Genomic DNA, 22,032 nt, shown 5'->3' on the forward strand with positions numbered 1-22,032 from the left:
CATGACCAGAAGACGCGTACGCAAGCTTCAGAGTCCGCTGTACACAAATCTGTTCGTCAAGCCGTTATTGGACATGTGTTCCCCTCCTAAGAAAAACCCCGGCCTGCCTTTTAGCATGGCTGGCGTCCTCCAAATACATTTGAGGCGACTCAACCTCATATTTTCCTTTCCGGCAATGTCGCTGGAGCTGAATACCTGCCGCCTGTCACATCTTGTGTCGGGTTAACAATGATTCCTCCCCTTATTTGGGCGTGCATTGCCGCCTTCGCTCGGACAGCCCGCGGAGATTATGTATCCACCAACTACCAAGAGTACAATGACGGAGCGCTAGGACACCGTCCTCACTTGGAATTTCACTCCAGCTCCGAATATGCACCCCTTCTACAGGTCAACATATGGGACCAGAGTGCCATCTCTGAGAAAGGGTCCCATATATTCATCAAACATGATGGTAACGACTCCTCGCCACTCTCGTCGCCGCTCATCTTGGATGCCAACGACTTGAGTGCCGTCTACATGAACCGGACCTTCAAGAATGTGTTCGGTACCCGTGTCCAAGAGAATTTCGGCAAGAAGTATTTGACTTTTTGGGAAGGTGAGAAAGGCGATGGTATAGGTGACGGCTATGGGCTCGCCTACGACGACACCTACCGCTTGGTGTATAAAATATGGGCACGAAACATCAAAGTTCACAGCGACCTCCACGAATTTGCATTTACCGGGAACGGAACGGCTCTGGTCACAGGCGTCAACGCCATCAACGCCCATTCATCAGACTTTTTAGACAAAGGCTGGATAACGCCCCCCAGATTCGAGGTCCTGGACTCCATTTTCCAAGAGATCGACCTTGAGACTAATGAGGTGTTGTTCGATTGGCGGGCTCTTGATCACATTAACCCCATGGACTCCTACGAGCCTATGGGCAGAGGCTGGGATGCGTATCACATGAACAGCATTCAGAAGGTAAGAGCAGGACATGTCTCCCGACGACCTGTAAGCACCTCTGACATTCCATGGTTTAGACCAAAGCAGGTAACTATCTTATCTCAATCCGCCACCTGCACGCCGTCTATCTCATCGACGGAAAAACGGGCGACATAATATGGACCATGGGCGGCAAACGCAACGATTTCAAAGAGCTGCCCCGCGCCAAAGAAGCCGAGTCAGCCGCACCCCTGCTGTCAATGCAGTGGCAGCACCATGCTCGCTTTGTTGAGGGGACCGACGAGACCCAAATGACCTTATTTGACAACCATGTCAAGATCACCTCTCACGGCGTCTGCGACACCGATTGCTCGCGCGGCTTGCACATCGCTATCAATGACACTGCTTCGCCCCCGACCGTCCAACTCCTACGCGAATTCCATCACCCATCCCACCTTCAAGCTCAGAGCCAAGGCAGCATGCAGCCCCTTTCGCCCTCTGCTGATGATCTGGGCAACGTATTTATTGGGTGGGGCCGGTGTCCCACGTTTACAGAGCACAACTCATCGGGTGAGACAGTCATGGATGTGCAGTTTTCGCCGTGGCACAGTGACAACATCCCCGATGCGCTAGACAACTACCGCGCCTATAAGATGGACTGGTCAGCTACACCCTGGTGGGACCCTGCCATCGCACCACGGAAAAATGAGGACGGCGAGTTGGTCATGTACGTTAGCTGGAACGGAGCGACCGAGGTGGCAAACTGGGTTATCCGGGGAGCAGCCAGCGACGATGTCGACGAAGAGAGCGAAATAATAGCCGCATCACGCCGGACAGGCTTCGAAACCAAGTTAACAGTTCGCGAGACCGATTGGCGCTACATCTGGGCCGAAGCCTTGGACAATCAGGGAAATGTCCTTCGATCGACCGAAGTCGTGGACCTGGATACAGCGGAACTATCAGTTGCTCATGACGCCTACGATGAGCCCGATTCCACCTTCATCCCCTCGGAGGAGACGCCCTATGGATTGTCAATAAATACAGTGGTATTCTTGGCGAGCGGGCTGACCGTTGTTGTGCTGGTGACGATCGGAGCGGGAGTTATGTGGTGGCGCAGGCGCAAGGCGTATAATAGCCTGGAAGCAGAGGACTTTGATCTTGCTTCAGATGACGGCTTTAATGAGCATGATGACTATGACGAGGAGGTTGGTGATGAGGATGCTGATGTTGATCATCACTCCAGAGATGAGGACCGCCGTGCTCTGATTCCTAAGACGGAGCAGAGCAACATGAGTAGTGTGTAGGCTATCACCTACATCATATTGTAAATAGATTATAATTGACCTTCTACTTGTATTCCAAGAAACGTCTTGCTCCTCCACTACAGTGGCTAAGCAATGTATCCCCAGTGCCCACGAAAGGCCTACCAAGGGAAACCCATTGTCGTATAGCCGTGGCTCCCAATGGCAAATCATAATATCAATAAGGTTTCGGCTCCGCACCACCGGGCCCCCCTAAAGTTTGTTACGTAGTAGCATTGGCTTCGTGCAAGTCGGCTTCTACGGAGGAAACCACCACGTAACTATATTCCCGTGGATGAAGCAATAGCCGAGCACCCCATGGGGCTGGCTCTGTATAGTGTCTGGGCGGAGGAGAGCAGGGCGGGGTAAGGTGGGACGACCCGAATAGCAGCCTTTATTGTTTGTATGTTCAGACTGACGGGACTGTGTTTATGGTAGTAGTAATTGGTGGATATTGATTGTATTTGTGGTATGCTGTATGCCCTTCTAGAAGCACAAAGTACTGGTAGTCGGTGTTACGGGAGAGATAATACCGAAGAGGGCCCCAATGCTGAAGCAGATGGTGAGGTCTGGCAATCTGTCAATATTGATATTGAATGTAGTATTAATATCACGTACTGGATACTCTAATATATCGCAAGAAGATATCCAGCATAGATAGTAGACAAGGTGTAAGTCGAGATAAGGTGAAGCACGCAATCCCGCGCCTCTCTACGTGATTTGGACCCTGGAAGGCCGGAGAAAGATTAAGGCAACGAGGCGGGGACTCAATGGCAGCCGCGCGCCATTCCCAGAAGGGAAGGGGCGTCTTATCTCCCGCTAACCCCCGCATTTTGGCTGTCTCCTCCGTGGCCACCGTTGATAAGCTCCTCTTCTTTGGGATTGTCTGCCTTCCTGTTCCCAAATTACCCCTCGCTGCAACCACTCACAATCCTCTCCTGCCATCTCGCTAGCTGCACCCTGCTCTCAACTAACATCTCCTTCAATCAATCAGGATGAACGTCCGGAGTCGAACTGGCTGTTTAGCTTGCAAGAGTAAGTCTATCCGCTCGATCAACCGGCCGCCTGCATGGCCACGCTGCCCAATGTCCTCGTGCTGATAAGGTATCTCAGAGCGCAAGCGTCGCTGCGGAGGTAAGATCTACGACCTGTTACAATTCGTACCAATTGCTCTTAGTGCCACGGAGCGTCTGAGCTGACCAATCGCCAAACCAGAGGAGAAACCCGCCTGCAGAAACTGTGTCGTGCGCGGATTCGAGTGCCCGTACCTATCGGAGAACTCACAACAGATTAACCTAAGGTTTAAGATTTCTCTTGGTAGGCAGTCATTGCAACTGATGCTTGAACGGTATACTAATTGCCTCTAGCAAACGGCTACCGGCTCCCTCTCAAGAAGCAGAATCGGAGGCACTTCATCTCCGTTTCGGCCGAGGATGTCGCCTTGCTATCGTCTGAGCATAACCAAGAAATTGTACCCGCAGAGAAAGATGATACACGCACTAAGAACCTAAATGGCCACGCACTTAACCCGGTCAGACTGGATGCATCGGTCTTTGCATCCCCTCTAGTCGATTGCAGTGGGCTCGAGCACCAACTATTCCAGTATTGTGCGTGCCCCAAAAGATAACCGGCATATCCATGGCTAATTTATACACAGATCTGCAGGTAATCAGCAGGGTGAGAGTCTTCCGTGATGATTCAAGAAACAAGTTTCGATCTCTTGTCGTCCCGTTCTGCTGCGGACGGAGACCGTTGCTCTACGCGGTTCTGTCCGTCAGCGCCAATGACCGTCGCGCCGAAACAGTGCCGACACTCGTAAACTACGAACAGCTGGCGCTTTCGTACAAATCCCTCGCATTGAAGTCCCTTCGAGAATCTCTGTCGGATGTTAGTAATGCAAGCGAGGCCCTCATGACCTGTCTCATCCTGTGCACCCTGGAAATTGCCTCAGGCTGCCAACCGGATTGGGTGCGTCATGCTAAAGGCGCCTTTGCTATTATAAACAGCTGCTCGAGTATGATAGATCCTGAGATTTTGTTTTTCGCCCGGAGCTACTTCCAGTCTCGCACTGTCTTCTTCCGCACCACGGGCTGCCATGACGATCTACATGACAAGGATGCGGAGCGTCTGCTAGAGCCACAGACGGGAATCGATCATGGCATGAACTTTTTCTCACAATGCACAACCCTCGGAATCAATTATGCTGACGAGCGGACGGAGATCCAACCCCATTTCGGCTGCTCCCTCAGCTTGCTCGACATCATCGCCCGGGCAACAGACTTGGTCAGCCAGAAACAGAAGCTTCGTCGCAATGGCTGCAATTCATTCTTTTCCGAAGGAGAAATGATGCAGCGGGCCATGTCACTGCGGAGCGAGCTGGACTTGTTGCCTAAAGAGCACTCCCCGGACAGCGAGTACCTGACAACCTGCGGAGAGTGCTTTCGCATGGCTGCTGACCTATACTTGCAATTGGCCTGCGATATCCCCTTGACCCAGCCAGCCCTCCAGACACTGTTGGGTAAACTGCTGGATCACATTGGCAAGGTCATCCGCGAGGACCAGGAGCGGCAGCTCTTCCCAATGTGGCCAATATTCCTGGCAGGTTGTCTGTCCACCACCGACGAGGACCGGGGGCGCGTTCTCAATTACTTTACCTATCTCGCTCATGCATGGCCAGTCAGCAACATCCCCATCGTGCGTGAAGCCACAGAGACAGTTTGGAAGTTCCGAGACCTCAACCCTCATGAGTGTGGAAGCGGATTCGATTGGCAAATGATTATTAACCGGATGAACTGGAAATTGGCACTGTCGTAGCTGTGATTCTTTTCTGCCTACTACTTAACGATATATGAAGATAAATAGACGAAGTTACATGACACTTATAGCAATAACAAATCCCAATTCATACCACACAAAAAGCAAGTCTACAGCTTCGGAGCCGGAGCTAGTCTGACTTCTTCAAACTCCCTCGTCTCCCCCAAACGCCAACTAACATCCCCCTCCCACTTCCCCTCCTTCTTCTTACCCCCCTTCCACCTCCACCTCCCAACCCCCTGCTTCCTCTCCTTCAACAACGTAAACACCCAATCACCCACAATCGGCAACATCTTAAACAAATGCCCCGAATCTCCCGAACAGAGAACAACCGACCCCTCCGTCTCCGGCACAAAATCAATAATAAACTCCGAATCACTCGTATCCGCAAACCAACACAACTTCTTCTCCACAAACGGCCGATCCGCAAACTGCGGCAACGACTCCCTCAACAACCTCCTCATCCTCTTCTCATCCTCCGCCGGCAACACCCCCTCACTCTCCTGCAGCGTCTTCGGCGGTGTCGATACCCCCGACGCGGGATCCGTGTTGATATACCCGCCGCCCATAGGGCAGATCTTCAGTAGATTGGTCTTCGGATCCGGCTCGAAGTAGAATCCTAGATCGCGTGCATAGGTTACCGGAATGCCGCGGAGCATGGATGTCTCTTCATCGGTCAATTTGACATGTCCCAGCGACCACGACTTCGCGACGACTTGGCCCCCTGCTTCAGGAACGAGGGTAGATGCCGCGGCGCCAATGGCGACGACGGCGAGTTTGCAAGGGTAGGTTTGGCCATTGGCTGTGCGGACGCCTGTTACTTGTTTCTTGTTCGTGGGGGACGAGTAGATCAGCGAGGTCACGCTGCCGATGTCTTCGCCGAGGAAGAATTTCACGCCACGAGCTGCGGCGGCTTCGTAGACGGCGCGGAGAGCGTTGGCCGAGTGCGCGTATCCGGCTAGTTGATTGAAGTAGCCGTTCCAGCCTGGGAGGGGGCCGGTGAGTTGCCAGGCGATGTTGCGGATATCGGCTGGGGTGGAGATGGTCGTGAGTTTGCCTTTGTAGGTGGGGTGGTTGCGGATTGAGGCCAGGAAGCGGTTCATTGTCTGCGAGGCTTTTTCGGGGGCGGCGCCGGAGACGAGGTGCAGGAAGCCCGTTTGGTGGTAGTGCGGGGCGTAGAGGGGGGTTTTCCAGCCTTCGATGGCTTGCTGTTGAGAGAGGAGTGTTAGGCACGTGGGTGGAGGGGTAGAGAATGGGATTGAATGGGGAAAGGGGGGGGGGGGAAAGGACGTACGAGTGTCAGTTCAGTGTACCATGGGTCTTCGTATTCTGCGCGCACGATCTTGTTGATGTCGTGGCCGGCGGAATAGCGGGCTGGGACTTGATTGTCTCTTTCGAAGACGGAGACGTTGGTGAAGCCGTTGCTGGAGAGGTGGAGGGCTGTGGTGAGGCCGAAGACACCGGCGCCGATGATGGCGATGGGGTCGGATTTGGATGTTGATACCATTGTGGGATGGTATACGGGGGCACAATTGGGGTGTGAGAGGGGGCAGAGAGAGAGGGTCAGCTCAAGTGATGATCACTGAGAGGGAGCATGAGAGGTTGATTCGTCCTGATGAGCTGCAATGGGGTTATATACTAGTAGTATCATGGCATAGGAATCACTTGGCAATTCAAATGAATCATACCTTGTACAGGTAGCATGCTGTGAGCATGAACAGGTCGGCAGTCACTCCTCCCCCGTCTGCCCCCGCTGTACCTCCACCAGAATTGGAGTGCACATACCAGAAACGCGCAGCTATAGTGTAACGTGCAGCTTATCGGAGTGGCTCGAGCGTTTGGTACATCTGGAATTGTGGGTTAGCGCAAGCGATACATACCGGATACACTATCTTACTGTTCATGTGGGGATTGTCATCTTGGAGAAGAACGGGGGCGTTGGAGGCGTTAGCGTGAACGATGATCGCCGGTTAGTGTATGCGAGGGTCTGGAGATAGGCGGTGACGCTAGTACATAGCTGTATCGGCTGGATAATGGGGACCTAGTCTCAAGAGATAATCAGTCGGTGGGTCTTGCATGAGGGGATACATGGCGATAGCCGATAGGAGGTGCGGGGGCTTCGTTGCAGCTGGAAAAGTCAATGTTAGTTTTTGTCTTGAGAAGGACAAGGAAGAATTTACACATCCTGACATTAAGACATGTTTTAGGTAGCGGTGAGAGTAGTAGTAACAGATCGCCTTCGCGCAAGAGAATGCAGTGGCTCGAGATTTGCTGAAATGATGATCATGGACGAGCTCGATACGTGTGTGTCATTGAAGTTGAGGTGAAAGTGAAACTGTAGAGTGAACAAGCTGTCTCGAAGTAGACGGTCACCTGATTCAACAGGGTAGTCTCTATACTAATGTCTACAATTGGAACTGGGTAGTACTAAGATACTATCTACTCATGGAGAGAACAGTATAAGGTGAATCGTTATCATTGCGAATTCTATTTTTACACACTCCGACCTCCAATTTCATGTCTCATGGCGCCTATATAATATTCAAACCATTACTCGTTGCTGGGGTACCGGAAGCCGTTCAAGGGGAAGAATTCCTCCTTGATCGTTCTAGGGCTGGCGAATCTCATGAGGACATTGGGACTGCCAGCCTTGTCGTTGGTTCCACTAGAGCGACTGCCACCGAATGACTGCTGTCCGATCAGGGCAGCAGTAGTCTTGCAGTCTGTTGCGTAATTCGTTAGTAGTGAAATCTAGAGAGTAATAGCATGATCACTTACTGATGTAGAAGTTGCCAGCAGAGTACCGCAAGGTATCCTCAGCCTCGCGAATGGCACGCCGATCGCCTGCGAATACAGCTCCAGTCAGAGCGAATCCACCGCCACTCTGGTCGACTGTCTTCAGAACCGAAGACCACTCGGCATCAGGGTAGACATAAACTGCGAGCACTGGACCGAAGATTTCCTTGTCGAACAGCTCATGGTTGGGATCCTTGGCCCGGTACACAGTAGGGTGCACGTAGTATCCCTTCGAGCCGTCGTAGGTACCACCGGCAATCAACTCCAAGGATGGATCCTTGTTGCTGGCATCGATGACCGACTTGATCTTCTCGAAAGATGCTTTGTGGATGACAGGGCCCATAAAAGCTCCCATGTCCTCGGGAGAACCGATTGTGATCTCGTTGATCTCGGACTTCAACTTCTCCAAGAACTCCTGTGCCCGAGACTCAGGCAGGTACAGTCTGGACGTGGCCGAGCACTTTTGTCCCTGGTACTCGAAAGCACCGCGAAGAGTGTGGTAGACAGCACTCTGTATATCGGCAGTGGGATGGACCAAGTGGAAATTCTTGCCACTGGTCTCGCCAACCAGACGAGGGTAGTCCCGGTAGACCTTCTTGCCAATGTTTTCGCCGACCTGAGCGTACAGAGAACGGAAGACGTCCGATGAACCGGTAAAGTTGAGACCACCAAATTCCCTGCGTCCGAGCACTGTCTGTGTAATCTCTTGCGCATCACCTGTAACGAACTGGATAACATTGGGAGGCAGGCCAGCTTCCAGGAGGATCTTGTAGACGAGCTCACTCGCGTACACGTTCGAATCGGAGGGCTTCCAAACGACGACATTGCCCATAAGAGCCGGACCGCTAATTAGGTTTCCGCCAATAGCAGTAAAGTTGAAAGGCGACACGGCGTAAACGAATCCTTCCAAGGGTCTGTAGTCCACACGGCTAGAGAACAGTTAATATCTGAGCGTCCAGAGTTCAAAGCTTTGCACTTACGTCCACATTCCCTCCGTACCGCGGTCGGGCTGCTTCTCCAGCAGCTCAGCAGCATAATTGCAGTTTAGACGGAAGAAGTCGGCCAACTCTGCAGCTGCATCAATCTCACCCTGCCAGATGTTCTTGCCTTGTCCCAGCATCGTAGCAGCGATGAGTTCGTATCGGTATTTGCCGGCGACAAGCTCGGCAGCCTTGAGGAAAATGGCAGCCCGATCGACAAAGGGAGTGTTCTGCCACGCTTCCTTTGCCGCCAATGCTGCATCAATTGCCTCATTTACTTGTGCAGCATTCACGCTAGGGTAGTTGGTAAAGGTAGTGGCATGTTCGGCGGGCAGAGGCTGTTGCAATGTGTTGGAGATCGAGAGCGCTTTGCCTCCCACGTATGCCTGACTCTTGAGGGGCAGTTGTGACTTCATCTGCTTTAGCACCTTTTCGACCTCTGCCCTTTCGGGAGAACCCCTGGTGTAGTCCAGCTATCAAGGAGAGAATTAGTATATGCGTGCTATGGGAGTGGGTAGGAAGCCAGCAACTCACGTTGGGCTCATTTCTAGCAGCTGGCAGACGAAAAGGAACGGTCGCAACACCACGAGCTCGAAGAACTGGAGCTCTAGCGGCACGGCGTCCTAGGGAGCGCAAGCTGGGTGAGGGTTGAGACAAAGGTAGTTTGAAGGCCATTGTGATAGTGTCTGGTAGCAGAGGCCGTAGAGGAAAAACTGAGCATAGACCTGGAAGAGACGAACATGGTGAACATCATTCTTATGTATGATGCTGGCCATGGTGCTTGAGGAGTCAATTGCTTGGCAGACCGATGTTCGGCGTTGTTGCAGCTGGAAGTGAGGAGAGTGAGGAGTAAGATCCACCGATTTGGAGTCCATCCAGCTGGCGGGTAAACTAGCCCGACACTTGGACCTTCCCGGCTAAGTATAGTGGCGGGTACACTAGCCTTCCGCTGGAGATCCCCCTAATGCGGCATGAAACCGTTCCTTTGGTCTACCTCTTGTTAATGCCTTCTCACTTCAATTCCGCGTGTCAGCCACACCTTGGCTTGATTATCGCGTTTAGATAAGCTAGGGTGTTGGCTATCTTATCCACGCAACTTTACCGATAGGCTTTCTCACCGGTTAGAGCGAAAAGATTCACGCTCATGTGAGGGGTGCCCGACTGCCCCTCCTTTCGTACACAGCATGTCTGGTGAAGAGCATTATCGGGCTCTAGGCCTGTCGGGTCAACGTGTTGCTTGTCATAGCTCTAGGTTACAAGTCTGGTGAATTCTGTCCGTAACAGCCCTAGACCCCTAGGCTCTCCCCGATGTATCTCCACGAGGTATGGAAGCTCTTGAAGAATTCAACACAAAACTGGGCATCCCCTCGTATGAAGCAAATTGGAGACCGATACCCCTGCTGTTGAGCTGACTGTATCTATATAATTGAAGGCCCCTCTTCCAGGGTGTATTTGAGTACCTGGAACTCCGGAATGTCGCCTGAACGTGTCACCACGGAGCCATTGCACTCTCGTGGCTGGGATAATGACTGGCTCAGGCAGTTAGCCGGCGATATAGTCGCAGGATCACTGTCTGCAACGATTATCGCCCCAATCACAACAGTTATCGACCGGTATGTATCTTGAAGACGAACTAAAGATTCCATGTGCTGATATGTCGAGTTCAGGAGCGTCGTGGAGAGGCTCTCCTCAAATAAATCCATCCTGCATACACTTCGCACACATGCCATTTGCTCCATCCTCCAACCGAAAAAGTTTTACTTTTCCCGACCTTTCTTCATCGCTTGGTCTCTTTACGCCGCAACCTACGCTACCGCAAATGCCACCGATACAAGCCTCGACCAGCTTTCCAGAATCAGAGAGAAATCAACAAGCGCGAGTCTCGTCGCAACGTTCAGCTTCCTCCCAACATACGTCGTCAATGTGTCTCTGGGAATCCTAAAGGATATCCGGTTCTCTCAGATTTACGGACACCCAGACGGTCGTCTCAAGCAGCCACCTCCCATCCCAAGACTCGCGTATATGGCATTTCTTTTCCGCGACAGCATCACTATATCCAGCTCGTTCACGCTGGCTCCACAGGTGGCCTCGTTCGTTCCAGATTGGATCACTGCAGACCCGCATACCAAGAGAACTGTGACCCAGCTCGCTCTACCCGCCTTGGTGCAATATGTGAATACGCCATTCCATATGATCGCGTTAGATGTTATTGCTCGTCCACAAGTGGCCACGATAGCAGAAAGATCCGTTACGATACGGAGAGGCTATATGCAATCGTCATCGCTGAGGGCAGCAAGGGTTCTACCGGCGTTCGGAGTGGGGTGTATAATCAATACGGATTTGAGGGCATCTTTGCACAGAAGATGGATGTTTAGATAGGGCAAATACCAGTGCGGGGCACAGCAAACGAGAATAACTTATCTCTCCACTTGATTGTCATGACCATGATTTTTGCGGGCACGTATCAGGACCGCGGCAGTAGCCGGACGGTTCCTAAGTATTTGGGCCCGTTACGAGGATCAGCAAAGCGAGTAGCCGAGTGCAAATGAAGATGCCAGATACGGCTGCACTAACCCCTGGCTCCCGGGAGGGGTAACTCGTAGCGCGCAGGTATGGATGTTATTGCTTTTGTGTATGGTAAGGACGGGTATCGGCTGTTGGATTCATGCAGCAACCCGCTATCTCTCCAGCGCATACACTAACCTCACCTGCAAGGTTTCACTAACGCTGTGAATAGCTTAATCTCCATTCCTCGTCCACGGCTCCACATCTGCAGTTGAGTGAGCCGCTCACAACAGGCGAAAGAAGAGATAAGTGCCCAGGCGCTATCGAAGGGAGTACTGATTAGCCAACGATTACTCGACCCGAACTATCATATCTCATTGACATGTTTTCCCCAGACGCTAATCAACTATGCTTATCCCCGCATCGCTGAGCCTTTCCCATCCCGCTACTTTATCCAATCAGGCTATGGATCGGCCATATCTATCCATGAGCTTCCGCTGTGGAAAAGAACAGCCACCGGAATTCACTATCAGCACCCAGCAGGTAGCCTTTGAGGGTCAGAAGGCCCAAATACACGTATAGGCAATACGTCATGCTAGCGGAGATAAACCGATGCCTCGCAAATGGTCCTTGTGCATTGGCTGACTGCAACCGTCAGGTCGACATGATCATGGGTGCCTCAGGCAGACGGCATATTGGCCTCTCACTGGGTCAATAGCATGGCCAGGTGCAAGCCAACTTGGCTCAAATAGGCCAGATGTTCTCGAGTCTCACCTGCAAATCTCACCACTTCTTGTGCTGAGTCTACTGTCCTCACTTGCTCTTCACACTTTCATATAGGATACCCATCTATTAGTCCTACCACTTGGTCATCTTGGGAAGAATGAGTGCTTCGATAGGACCCAGAGACCTGGCAGAGATTCATGACACTCCTGCGTATGACTACGGACAGGATGTGGAGAAGAAGCAACTGGATGATCCATCCCCTGAAGAGGAAGATCCATTTGGAAATGAAGAGTTCGCAGAGGTGAAATATCGGACGATGGGTTGGTGGTAAGTTCTATATTCCCTGTCCCTAGACTACGCCTTGGCCTTGTATCTGACCCTTCTTCGCAACATGCAGGAAAACAGGGATACGTGAGCCTCAACCCTATTACAGTCACCCAAAAGACATAGACCCCTAACTCCTATTGTCTACAGTCATGGTCGCAGAGAATGTTTCTATTGGAATTCTATCCCTTCCATCCGCCTTTGCAACACTGGGCTTTGTCCCGTAAGTAACCTGCTACACTGGTAGACGAAAGCTAAGCCTGGTTCTAGGGCTCTTGTCATATTGATTGGAATATCTGCTATATCATGGTATACGGCCTACATTCTTTGTCAGTTCAAATTACGATACCCCCAGGTCCATAGCATGGGAGATGCGGGTGAAATCATAATGGGGCGATTCGGACGGGAACTGCTTGGTATCGGCCAGCTACTATTCCTTATATTCGTTATGGCCAGTCACGTCTTGACCTTCACGGTTCTCATGAATACGATTACCGAGCATGGTACCTGCACAATCGTGTTTGGTGTCATTGCACTGGTTGTCAGTTGCGTTGGTGCCTTACCACGTACCATGGACAAAGTATATTGGATGTCGATTGCATGTAAGCACCTTCCCATCTTTCACACTTCACTTTTATTATGATACTAATTTAATCTCTGTATAGCCTTTCTCAGCATTGTAGCGGCAACTATGGCCACTATGATAGCGGTCGGCGTAGAGTACAAAGGCCACATCCCTCTTGCTGCGACTACCCATCTCAGTTTCAACGAAGAATTTCTGGCTGTCAGCAATTTGTTCTTTGCTTATGGTATAGCTCCAGCTAATCATGATTCGTGAGCAATACAACTAACTTCACGACCATCAACAGTCGGCCATGCGTCGTTCTTTGGATTTATCTCAGAGATGGACAAACCTCGAGAGTTCACCAAGTCCATATCGGTACTTCAAGTCATTGATACCTCGCTATACATAGCTAGCGCAGTGGTTATATACCGCTACGTAGGTGCGGACGTTCAATCTCCTGCATTAGGCTCTGCGGGGCCCCTAGGAAAGAAGATCGCCTACGGGCTGGCTATTCCGACTGTATGTTAACTACCGTATCTTTTGGAACGGCTACTGATTCATGTCCTCAGGTCCTTATTGCGGGAATTGTCAATGGCCATGTAGCCAGCAAGTACGTGTACGTGCGTGTTTTCCGCGGCACAAATCACATGCATGAACGGACATTGCTCTCCATCGGCTCATGGGTCGCTATTGGATTGATTTCCTGGGTAGTTGCCTGGGTCATCGCAGAGTCAATCCCAGTCTTCAACAACCTTTTGAGTCTAATTGTACGTGGTAGTATCCTGTTACAAAATACACATGCTAACCTCGATGATAGACTGCACTTTTTGGCTGTTGGTTCGCTTGTGAGTTTCAAATAATCTAAGATGCTACGGAATATACTAACGACAGCTTATAGATGGGTTCCCTGCTATCTTCTGGTTCACCTTGAACAAGGGCCAGTGGTTCGCATCAACCAAGAAAATATTTCTTACCGTGTCCAACACGTTCATTTTGGCCATGGCAATTACCCTTGTATGTATCTTCTATTCTTAAAAGGATCCTGTCGCTAATGTCTTTTACAGTGCGGTCTCGGGTTATATGTATCGGGCGATGCGATCAGCAAGGATAGTGGCAGTGGTGTCTGGACGTGTGCTAACAATGCTGTTTGAATGACCTATCCTCAACCATAGCTGATCATCTTTCATGTTACTCTCAGTCGTTCAGCAATATACTCTTCTTGCTGTGATGATGGTTTTGATGATCAGTTAGGACTTCTCGATTGTATCATGATGTTTCGAGCACGTGTTTTTGTATCAAGCAATAAACGTATGTTCTTTTAGCGAATGATAACGAATCAGTTCAATATTTCACAATAATTTGAAGAAATGTAATAAAAGCAAGGAAAATGCATAAGCATCTCCCTCATGCTTGATCATTCTCCCAGGTGTAGAGCTTTAAGATATATCTCTAGTTAGTATACCCATTTACTTAGACTATTCAGCGTATATACTGACAGTTACACTACCTATTTCATTGACCAGGACCTTTCTAGTCCATCTCCTCAATGCCAAAGTACTAATCGCACAATCAAGAATCTAATCAGAAGTAAGCTGGTTACTTTTTATACGTAAGATTAAGTTACTAGTAGCCTTTATCATATATAAGTCTTAGACAGTAGAATAAAATGTCATGAGTATCGCTCGTATTTCCCTATAAGCCCCTTTGATTCAACCGAGTACCCCGTTCAACTGAACAAACTTCCCAGCCTCTTATTCTGGGCAGAGGAAGGGTTTCTGGAATGGTGGTGACACAATCGGTCCTATAGCCATCGGTTCCATCTCTCCATCTTGTCTGGATACAAGTAATTATGGAATGACATATCTCACCAGCCCAACTCCCTATCAATCAATTGCATAATAGCCATCTCAGCGGGCCACACTTCCACAAACTCCTGAACTCGCCATGACCAGTCTTCATCCCACTCGAAAATGAAAGGGTGCGATGCACAAAAAAACTCCCAAAAGTCAGGAAACCAGCCAGCATTCTCCCAATCAACCAGCACAACGTCAAACGATCGCTCACCCTCGTTTGAGCAACTTTGATTCATCACAACCATGATATTCTTCTGCTGAACGTCTCCATGTGTCAATGTAGGCCGGTGACCTTGAAGAACGCGAGCCAGGTATTTCTCGTAAAAGCGAGCCTTGTAGTCTGGATGATTGTTACGCTCGACTAAGGCCCTATAATTACCCACAAGGCCAGCAACGAAGGCTGGTTCACCAGTGAAAGGCCCTAGAAACTTCTGGTCGCCGTGCTGGCTGTAGAATAGGTAGTGATGTACGCCGCCGCCGTCCAGGCCACCGAAAAAGTTGGGCCATGGACACTCAGCCTTTCGCATGGCGGAGAATATTAGTTGAAGTTTTGCTATGATGCCATCCTTCTCGGAGGGGGTTAATGTTGGCCAGATAGTATCTAGTTGCACACCGGGGATGCGTTGCATGACTAGGAAAAGTTGCTTGCCCTCATAGTACATCGCGTACAGTCGAGGGGCTGGAACTTCGGGGACATGTTGTTCAAGGTAAATCAATGCCTGGCCTTCCCAGGTGTTTATACAACCTCCATACTTTACGACAATATTGTCGTTAATTGTCACGACCTTAGAGGCCATGGTCTCCCAGAGGACATTGGTGCAGGCGCGGATCTCATCTGTTGTAGGTAGTGGAGGCTGAGGTTGGGATTTCTGGAAGGGAAGATCCACTGGTTTCCACATTGTAAAGAAAGCAGAGATTAGCGGAAGTATTCTTGAAGTATGGATCGTCGCCTGGATGGAGAGGGATCGAATGAGCGGTTGAACGCAGAATAGCTAGAAGTTCACACGTCAATCTATAATGTTAATTCCTAGACCTATTGTGGAATCCTCTTAGATGCTGATAGATCTCAGGAAAAAGGATAGAGTTGTACCTACAGATAGACATTTGTTTGTGATACTGGAACTTCGCAGTTCTGTGGGATCGGGCTGTGCTGAGGCTACATTAGTCTCCTGCAGGGTGACGTGTACAGCGGCTGTAGATGCCCGAGAAACCGCGTGGAAGAGGGGATTCTTTTCAGCTCACAACATTGAACTCTTGATTCTCACCTCCCTACTCAACTCTTCGAAAGTTGTTCACGGACATGGTTAAATTTCTCTTCACCAAAGAATGCTGACGAAGCTACGTGCGAAGCTCTGCTGTTCCCAGGCTGATGGTGACGCTGACGAGGCCGAACCTGCCATTCCCCATGCGAAACACTCGAATGATGGAGGAAACACCACACCTGCCAAAAGAAGCAATTCTGAGGCTGCTAGCACTCCGCCAGATCACGCCGCTGCCTCACCTAAGGATCTCTGGCAAGTAGCATTTGACAACCTAGACCCGAAACAAAAACACTGGTTGTCTAAAGAGGAGAAGACGCCGACCGAAATCATTCGGGATGTCATTGGCGAGACAAAAAGTAAATATACCGAGTATAAGAAGAAAGAGTTGACCATCCGAAGACATAATGGGGGTGAGATCAAAGTCCGCGAAATCGCTCAAAATATCCTGGCGTCCGCATTGAATGCGCAGCAGATAATCACTGCGGTTGCGAGCTTCGACCCAAGTGGACACGGTAGGGTTCTACACGCCACATACTTATATACGCAGAATTTCTTAGATGCTGATATTCAACCACAGCGTCAAGCGCATGGACGATAGTATCGCTAGGTTTGACGGTAGGCGACTCCTTGAAAACTGTTCCGTCGAAAACCGGTTACAGACTCATTAACTCGCTTTTTAGATGGTCCAGAGAGATATTGCGCGCAGAGATGTAATCATAGAAGCCTCCGAATACTTGGCGGAACAGCTAGCATACTTCACTGTCCTAGATAGCGACCGCCGATACACAAAGGCTTCCGTGGACAAGCAGCTAGATGGTGCTCTTGTGGGAGTCTATACAGCAATACTTGAATACACGGCGGAAGTGAGAAAAAAATATCACGAAAGCGGCTTTGGTTAGTTCGAGTATTCGGTCAGGTTCGCGAGTTGCTATAGCGCATATGTTTAACTTGGATTATTGCAGCTCGCATAGGAAGCACACTCATTCCCCTTACCGAACAGCCACTGCAAAAGCTTCGCACAGCTGTGGAAAATAAAACTATAGTGGCTGACAAATGGGCTACCATCACCGATCGCACATGTGAGTTTATCATCTTCAATCCTATCCATACCTTCAAAGTGCTCAATCTTGTTAGATCTGAGGGGACAGGCTGCGGACATCCTTACGGCTATTGACAAGACGGTCGAGGAGCTCCAGAAACTTCATTCCACTGTACTAAGTGAGCTCTCTCAAAAATGCTCAACTCAGAAGCACAGTTTTTGACTTTGGCAGGTGTCGAGGATAAAGGAATACTTGAATGGCTATCTCAGTACGACTTTTCCAAAGCACAGAACGACACTCAGTATCACAGATCACCAGGGACAGGTGATTGGCTTTTGAATTCAAAAGAATATGTGAGGTGGAAGAACTGCCCAGGTAGTATATTATGGTTACATGGAGTGGGTAAGTTCTCTAGACCTGTTTAGATGGAAAATAAACTGACTCATAAACAAGCGGGTTGTGGTAAATCAGTCATGTGGTATGACAGACCTGCTAAAAACGTGTACTTTCGTACCTTCGGCTGACATTTATTAAATATAGCTCGACAATCATCGAAGACATCCAACGAATTTGTATAGATGGTTCGAACACGCGGTTCGCTTACTGGTATTTCCAATTCAATGATCCGTCATCACAAAGAGTTGAGAATATGCTCAGGACGATCATCCGTCAGCTTCATTCGACTCCACTCGACGAGCCTATCCGGAATCTTTGGAGCGACTATGGTACCAAAGGAAGCAATCCAAGCAGTACAAGGCTTCAGGAGACTCTTGAAATACTGCTTGCTGCCAACAAAGGGAAAATTTTCCTAATTTTAGATGCGCTGGACGAGTGCCCCGAGGCAGTCAATCGCAAGGAAAGGAGTCTTCTGTTGCCACTGCTTACTGGACTTCAGAAGAAATACAGTGATAAAATTCATATCCTTGTGACTAGTCGACCAGAGCCAGATATAGTTGATCACCTCGTGGAATGTACAGCCTTAGACATCGAGGGAAAACAGGGGTCTGATATTTCGGCCTTCGTCAAGGACAGGGTTGAGGCTCTGGACGACAGGAGAGCTCCAAAGGAAGTGAAAGCACAGATAATTCAGGAACTGCTACAAGATGAGAAAAGGTATGCTGCATCTCTCCAGCTAATGCTATTGTTAATATAGATACTCTTTTGCGCAGGCGATTTCGCTGGGCAGACCTTCAACTGAAGCGTCTCGAAGAATGTCGCAACAAGTCGCAAATCATAGAAGCATTGAGAACAATGCCACAGACGTTGCACGACATATATACTTCTGTAATAGAAAGAATCAACACGAAACCCTCCGATGTTATATATGCCGAAACAATCCTCACCTGGCTCTGTTTCAGTGTCAGACCTCTCACCCTGACTGAAGTAACAGCAGCAGCAGGTCTTGAGGTCCCAGAGGACGTGATCAAAATCTGCACGACTTCATTCGTCACATTTCGGCACTCGGATAACGAGATAAGATTAGCTCACTTCTCCGTGAAGGAATTCCTCGTGGGTAGCGCGAATACTAGGCAATGGCACCAATTCTCCACCTTGCATGGGCACGCCATGCTAGCTGAGCACAGCCTGAGATTACTCCTGCAAAAGACGAGGAGGCTGTCTATACAGGAAGTGAAGCAAGAAGCGCTGCTAAACTATGCTGCTCGTAACTGGCACGAGCACTTCAATGCTTCTGCTGTTACCCCAAGCCCAGCACTCGAAAACCTCCAAGAGATGGTGGATATGCTATTTCGTCAATCAACTGCCTACCGCAACTGGCGTTATATAACGACAGATTTCACGGAGGGAGATGTACAGCCAACCCCTATCGGTATCGCATCGGGCTTAGGGCTCATTCAAACTGTGATTGGTTTACTAGAAGAAGGCGCGGACCCTTTAGAATGCTTCGCATATCAGTTCAGATGGGATTTTACCCGGGCTGTAAAAAATGCGTTACTGATGGCTTCTGAAAGTGGGCATCTGGACTTACTGGATTTACTGCTGCACAAGGTGTGCGTGTCTATTGATTTAGCCGAGGGCATAGTGAAAGGTGTTCGATGCCATGCTTCTGAAAGCGAGAAGCTGGAAGATATATTTGACACATTCTCAGCTTCAGGTGCTATTTTCACTAGAACCGAGAACAAAGGACTTCAGATAAATGAGCGCGTTGTTGTCGCTGCGGCGAGGAACATGGTTTGTGGCACGAAACTTGTGACCGTCCTCCTTGATCAGTACGAAGAAACAGGAGTTGCGCTTGTGCCTGTGACAGAGAACGTAATGGAAACGGTACTACAAAACATGGCGTGTGGAGGCGATATTTTGCAGCTTCTTCTCCAAAGGCGAAATGATGATGTCAAAATCTATTCAAGAATCAAGGAGATGCTGAAATCCTCGGACTTTATGAACGTGCGCGCAATCGCAATACTTCTTGCGCAACGGCGTGCAGAGATTGTGATAGATGAGCAGTTCATTGCTAATTTTGCGAGATACGCGGGTGACACTGAAATGGAAATACTCTTAAGTGTATTGGACAACGATTCGATGCTGACCGAGAATGTTCTGGCGAGCGCTGTTCAAAACCGTAGCGATGTCTTGCGTCAGATTCTCCGGCATCGACGGCATTGGCCACCAGTTAGCGAGGATCTTCTGTGTGAAGCAGCGTGTAACGGAGATAGCAAAAAGCTGGAAGCCTTGCTAGATGATCGTGGTCTGGATTTTGCAATGAGCGAAAGAGTCATGCTGGAGATTGTAGGCAACCTATTTTATGGAGCTGAAATGCTCGAAATGCTCCTGCGCAGGCAGCAAGCAGGATTTATCGTTACTCCCGCAATACTGGACACGGCAGCCTCCCAAGCAAAGACTAAACATGCTGTTGAATTACTTATGAACAACGGAGGCTTGAAAATTCCAATCACTGAAGGCATGATGCTCAGAATTTTTTGTGATGACTTGCTGTGCTATCTCCTGGATCTTGAAGAAAGGTCCCAGATACATCCTCTTCCTATCACAGAAAGGTTCATATTGCATGCTGTGAAAACCTTTGAGTCTGCCACTCTGAAGGCAATTTTCCGCAGCAGACCAAAGATCCACGTGAGCGAAGATGTATTTGTCGAATCATGCCGTGGCGAAATGTCGACTTTAAAGGTTTTGATGGAACAACCGCATAGCCAATTGCCAGTGACGAGGATGGTCGAAGCTCTAGAAATAGAAGATGGTCAAAGGCCAACAGAGATACTTGAGTTTCTGTTGAATGAGAGGTCCTTTGAAGTTGACCATGGGATTATAGAAAGATTTGCACATAATACCTCCGCGTTGGAACTCCTGCTGCAGACAACACCCCGTGTACCCATCACAGAGCAAGCCGCCATCCGAGCAGCTTCCGGTTGGGGCGAGGACCATCCATTTTGCGTTCTGCTCAATGAGCGAATAGATGATGTTCCAATCTCAGAAGGAGTCATGACTGCTGTGGTAAGAGGATATCGTCGAGTTGAAATTTTGCGACGTATTTTGGCACATCATGGCCCAGAGGTACCGATCACAAAGAAGGTTATAGTGGCAGCCTCGACCACATTAGAAGCTTTACAACTTCTGCTTCAAGCACTAGGGCCCGAGACACCTCCTATGATAACCGAGGAAGTTGTTGTGGGTGCCACTTATGCAGATTTGTCCGCATTGCCGTGGTTGCTTGAGAAGTATGGCTCGGCTGTACCACTTACCGAAAGAGTCATGGTTTCTGCCGCTGCAAACGGCCTTGACGGGCTACAGTGGCTCCTCCGTGAATGGCCTGGCATTATAGACCTTAACCACATTTGGAGAGCGATCTGGAAGTTTGATCATGACTTCTGTAATTTCTCCTATGGTGGGGTAGATTTCGAATTGCCATGGGTTCAGGTGAGGGCTGGTCGGCATGTTGTTCAGTATTCTAAAGCAGTCGATCTCTCGGAGGATGTCTTTCTGGATGCCCTGGCCTCATCTGCTTTTGATGAAAAGTTAAATGGGTACAGTGGCTTGGTTCCTCTGATTTATATATGTCTCGAAGGGAGGCTACCTGTTTCCGAACCAGATCGGTTGGTAAAGGCAGTGATGGATAATTGCGATGCTGATCTTATCAAGGCTATCCGTAAGCTTGTCGAGGGGTTTGAGTTGAGAGCCGAACTCATTGAAGGGGGGTTCGGGGAATTGTTGTTATCGCGCATTAGAGAGAAACATGGCATATCGGCGCCTGAGCAGTAATGCAGTCTATGTTATGTTCATATTTCGAATGTTATTGTTGTCGTTCTGCTATAAACCTCAGTACCTGTTGGGCTGTAGTGGTTGAGCCCTCAATATACATATAGTTTTCGATAACTAAAGCACCGCAAGATGCCAAAACTACTAGGCTTAATAGGAACCCAATGGCCGCTGACACTTAAACACAAATCTACACACATTACCCAACAGAAAGCTCATACTTCCACACATCCCACTATATATTACTCACACACACCGATGCATGTGCTGATAGATCCGAGCAGATCTACCTTATGCCCCTAAAAAACGATAGAAATCTCTGGTTTAGCACTAGTAATACCTTTAGACCTAGAGCATGCAGCAATATTTTGATCAACAGCCCGCATAGAATGAGTGCCCTCCATATATACACATCTACTTCGAAGCCAAAAGGGTCTGGACATTTCTCCACTATCTAATCCAGATTCTCCGTCACTGTGAAAATAGAATCGATACTTCTCGAGATTATAAGTCTGTAATCTACGCCCATAGGCTCCGATAGTGTCCACAATATCCTTCGGACATGTCCACGGAAGCGTGTACAAGGGGGAAAATCGTACCAAGCACGAATTCCATTTTCTTCAGAGGGGATATGCAATGGACATGGGATGCATATACCTAATTCCCATTTTTCCCCAACCAGATCGATCATCGTTTCCGCTCTCGATATGTGCTG

At 49.4% G+C, this 22,032-nt stretch overlaps 8 protein-coding genes across 8 annotated transcripts; 5 read left to right on the forward strand and 3 right to left on the reverse strand.

Moving 5' to 3' along the window:
• Positions 1-228: 228 nt before the first annotated feature.
• Positions 229-2,228, forward strand: BO87DRAFT_388485 (arylsulfotransferase; the record flags this gene model as incomplete). Its single annotated transcript, XM_025624859.1, has 2 exons — positions 229-963; positions 1,023-2,228. 2 exons carry the CDS (start codon positions 229-231, stop codon positions 2,226-2,228), a joined length of 1,941 nt encoding a protein of 646 aa, XP_025477553.1.
• An 896-nt stretch (positions 2,229-3,124) lies between these two features.
• On the forward strand, positions 3,125-5,124 carry BO87DRAFT_338890 (Zn(II)2Cys6 transcription factor). The gene is made up of 5 exons (XM_025620607.1): positions 3,125-3,260; positions 3,339-3,359; positions 3,441-3,542; positions 3,593-3,832; positions 3,883-5,124. The coding sequence occupies exons 1-5, from the start codon at positions 3,221-3,223 to the stop codon at positions 5,037-5,039; spliced, it is 1,560 nt and encodes a 519-aa protein (XP_025477554.1). The 5' UTR covers positions 3,125-3,220; the 3' UTR covers positions 5,040-5,124.
• Positions 5,125-5,149: 25 nt separating this feature from the next.
• On the reverse strand, positions 5,150-6,577 carry BO87DRAFT_363188 (NAD(P)/FAD-dependent oxidoreductase; the record flags this gene model as incomplete). Its single annotated transcript, XM_025621669.1, has 2 exons — positions 6,334-6,577; positions 5,150-6,247 (listed from the first exon to the last, which is right to left on the reverse strand). The coding sequence occupies exons 1-2, from the start codon at positions 6,544-6,546 to the stop codon at positions 5,150-5,152; spliced, it is 1,311 nt and encodes a 436-aa protein (XP_025477555.1). The 5' UTR covers positions 6,547-6,577.
• Positions 6,578-7,539: 962 nt separating this feature from the next.
• BO87DRAFT_408304 (L-glutamate gamma-semialdehyde dehydrogenase) lies at positions 7,540-9,639 on the reverse strand. Its single transcript, XM_025626137.1, has 4 exons — positions 9,350-9,639; positions 8,816-9,288; positions 7,818-8,764; positions 7,540-7,762 (listed from the first exon to the last, which is right to left on the reverse strand). The coding sequence occupies exons 1-4, from the start codon at positions 9,488-9,490 to the stop codon at positions 7,590-7,592; spliced, it is 1,734 nt and encodes a 577-aa protein (XP_025477556.1). The 5' UTR covers positions 9,491-9,639; the 3' UTR covers positions 7,540-7,589.
• A 215-nt stretch (positions 9,640-9,854) lies between these two features.
• Positions 9,855-11,211, forward strand: BO87DRAFT_110754 (uncharacterized protein). The gene is made up of 3 exons (XM_025617877.1): positions 9,855-10,088; positions 10,248-10,428; positions 10,483-11,211. The coding sequence occupies exons 2-3, from the start codon at positions 10,289-10,291 to the stop codon at positions 11,192-11,194; spliced, it is 852 nt and encodes a 283-aa protein (XP_025477557.1). The 5' UTR covers positions 9,855-10,088; positions 10,248-10,288; the 3' UTR covers positions 11,195-11,211.
• Positions 11,212-12,042: 831 nt separating this feature from the next.
• Positions 12,043-14,086, forward strand: BO87DRAFT_363199 (amino acid transporter; the record flags this gene model as incomplete). Its single annotated transcript, XM_025621670.1, has 10 exons — positions 12,043-12,373; positions 12,444-12,457; positions 12,521-12,593; positions 12,641-12,972; positions 13,036-13,179; positions 13,240-13,454; positions 13,505-13,702; positions 13,753-13,780; positions 13,834-13,949; positions 14,000-14,086. The coding sequence occupies exons 1-10, from the start codon at positions 12,204-12,206 to the stop codon at positions 14,084-14,086; spliced, it is 1,377 nt and encodes a 458-aa protein (XP_025477558.1). The 5' UTR covers positions 12,043-12,203.
• A 530-nt stretch (positions 14,087-14,616) lies between these two features.
• On the reverse strand, positions 14,617-15,865 carry BO87DRAFT_378374 (uncharacterized protein). The gene has a single exon (XM_025623782.1). The coding sequence runs from the start codon at positions 15,685-15,687 to the stop codon at positions 14,800-14,802; it is 888 nt and encodes a 295-aa protein (XP_025477559.1). The 5' UTR covers positions 15,688-15,865; the 3' UTR covers positions 14,617-14,799.
• A 198-nt stretch (positions 15,866-16,063) lies between these two features.
• On the forward strand, positions 16,064-21,320 carry BO87DRAFT_417525 (uncharacterized protein; the record flags this gene model as incomplete). The annotated part of the gene is made up of 9 exons (XM_025626822.1): positions 16,064-16,562; positions 16,628-16,665; positions 16,731-16,944; positions 17,013-17,129; positions 17,185-17,268; positions 17,322-17,492; positions 17,544-17,568; positions 17,631-18,203; positions 18,260-21,320. Exons 1-9 carry the CDS (start codon positions 16,115-16,117, stop codon positions 21,318-21,320), a joined length of 4,731 nt encoding a protein of 1,576 aa, XP_025477560.1. The 5' UTR covers positions 16,064-16,114.
• Positions 21,321-22,032: the final 712 nt, after the last annotated feature.

The sequence above is a fragment of the Aspergillus neoniger genome, assembly GCF_003184625.1.
Source record: "Aspergillus neoniger CBS 115656 unplaced genomic scaffold BO87scaffold_25, whole genome shotgun sequence".
NCBI classification, from domain to species: Eukaryota; Fungi; Ascomycota; class Eurotiomycetes; order Eurotiales; family Aspergillaceae; genus Aspergillus; species Aspergillus neoniger.

What these genes read in the sequence shown, in the direction of transcription:
- BO87DRAFT_110754 (XM_025617877.1), top strand. Translation starts at nt 10,289, where the DNA reads ATGTCGCCTGAACGTGTCACCACGGAGCCATTGCACTCTCGTGGCTGG. An exon ending in ATCACAACAGTTATCGACCG is followed by an intron (nt 10,429 to 10,482) that starts GTATGTATCTTG and finishes TGTCGAGTTCAG; the next exon opens with GAGCGTCGTGGAGAGGCTCT.
- BO87DRAFT_338890 (XM_025620607.1), top strand. Translation starts at nt 3,221, where the DNA reads ATGAACGTCCGGAGTCGAACTGGCTGTTTAGCTTGCAAGA. An exon ending in TGGCTGTTTAGCTTGCAAGA is followed by an intron (nt 3,261 to 3,338) that starts GTAAGTCTATCC and finishes AAGGTATCTCAG; the next exon opens with AGCGCAAGCGTCGCTGCGGA. An exon ending in AAGGTTTAAGATTTCTCTTG is followed by an intron (nt 3,543 to 3,592) that starts GTAGGCAGTCAT and finishes AATTGCCTCTAG; the next exon opens with CAAACGGCTACCGGCTCCCT.
- BO87DRAFT_408304 (XM_025626137.1), bottom strand. Translation starts at nt 9,490, where the DNA reads ATGGCCTTCAAACTACCTTTGTCTCAACCCTCACCCAGCTTGCGCTCC. An exon ending in CTGCTAGAAATGAGCCCAAC is followed by an intron (nt 9,289 to 9,349) that starts GTGAGTTGCTGG and finishes TCTCCTTGATAG; the next exon opens with CTGGACTACACCAGGGGTTC. An exon ending in GGTACGGAGGGAATGTGGAC is followed by an intron (nt 8,765 to 8,815) that starts GTAAGTGCAAAG and finishes ACTGTTCTCTAG; the next exon opens with CCGTGTGGACTACAGACCCT.
- BO87DRAFT_378374 (XM_025623782.1), bottom strand. Translation starts at nt 15,687, where the DNA reads ATGTGGAAACCAGTGGATCTTCCCTTCCAGAAATCCCAACCTCAGCCT.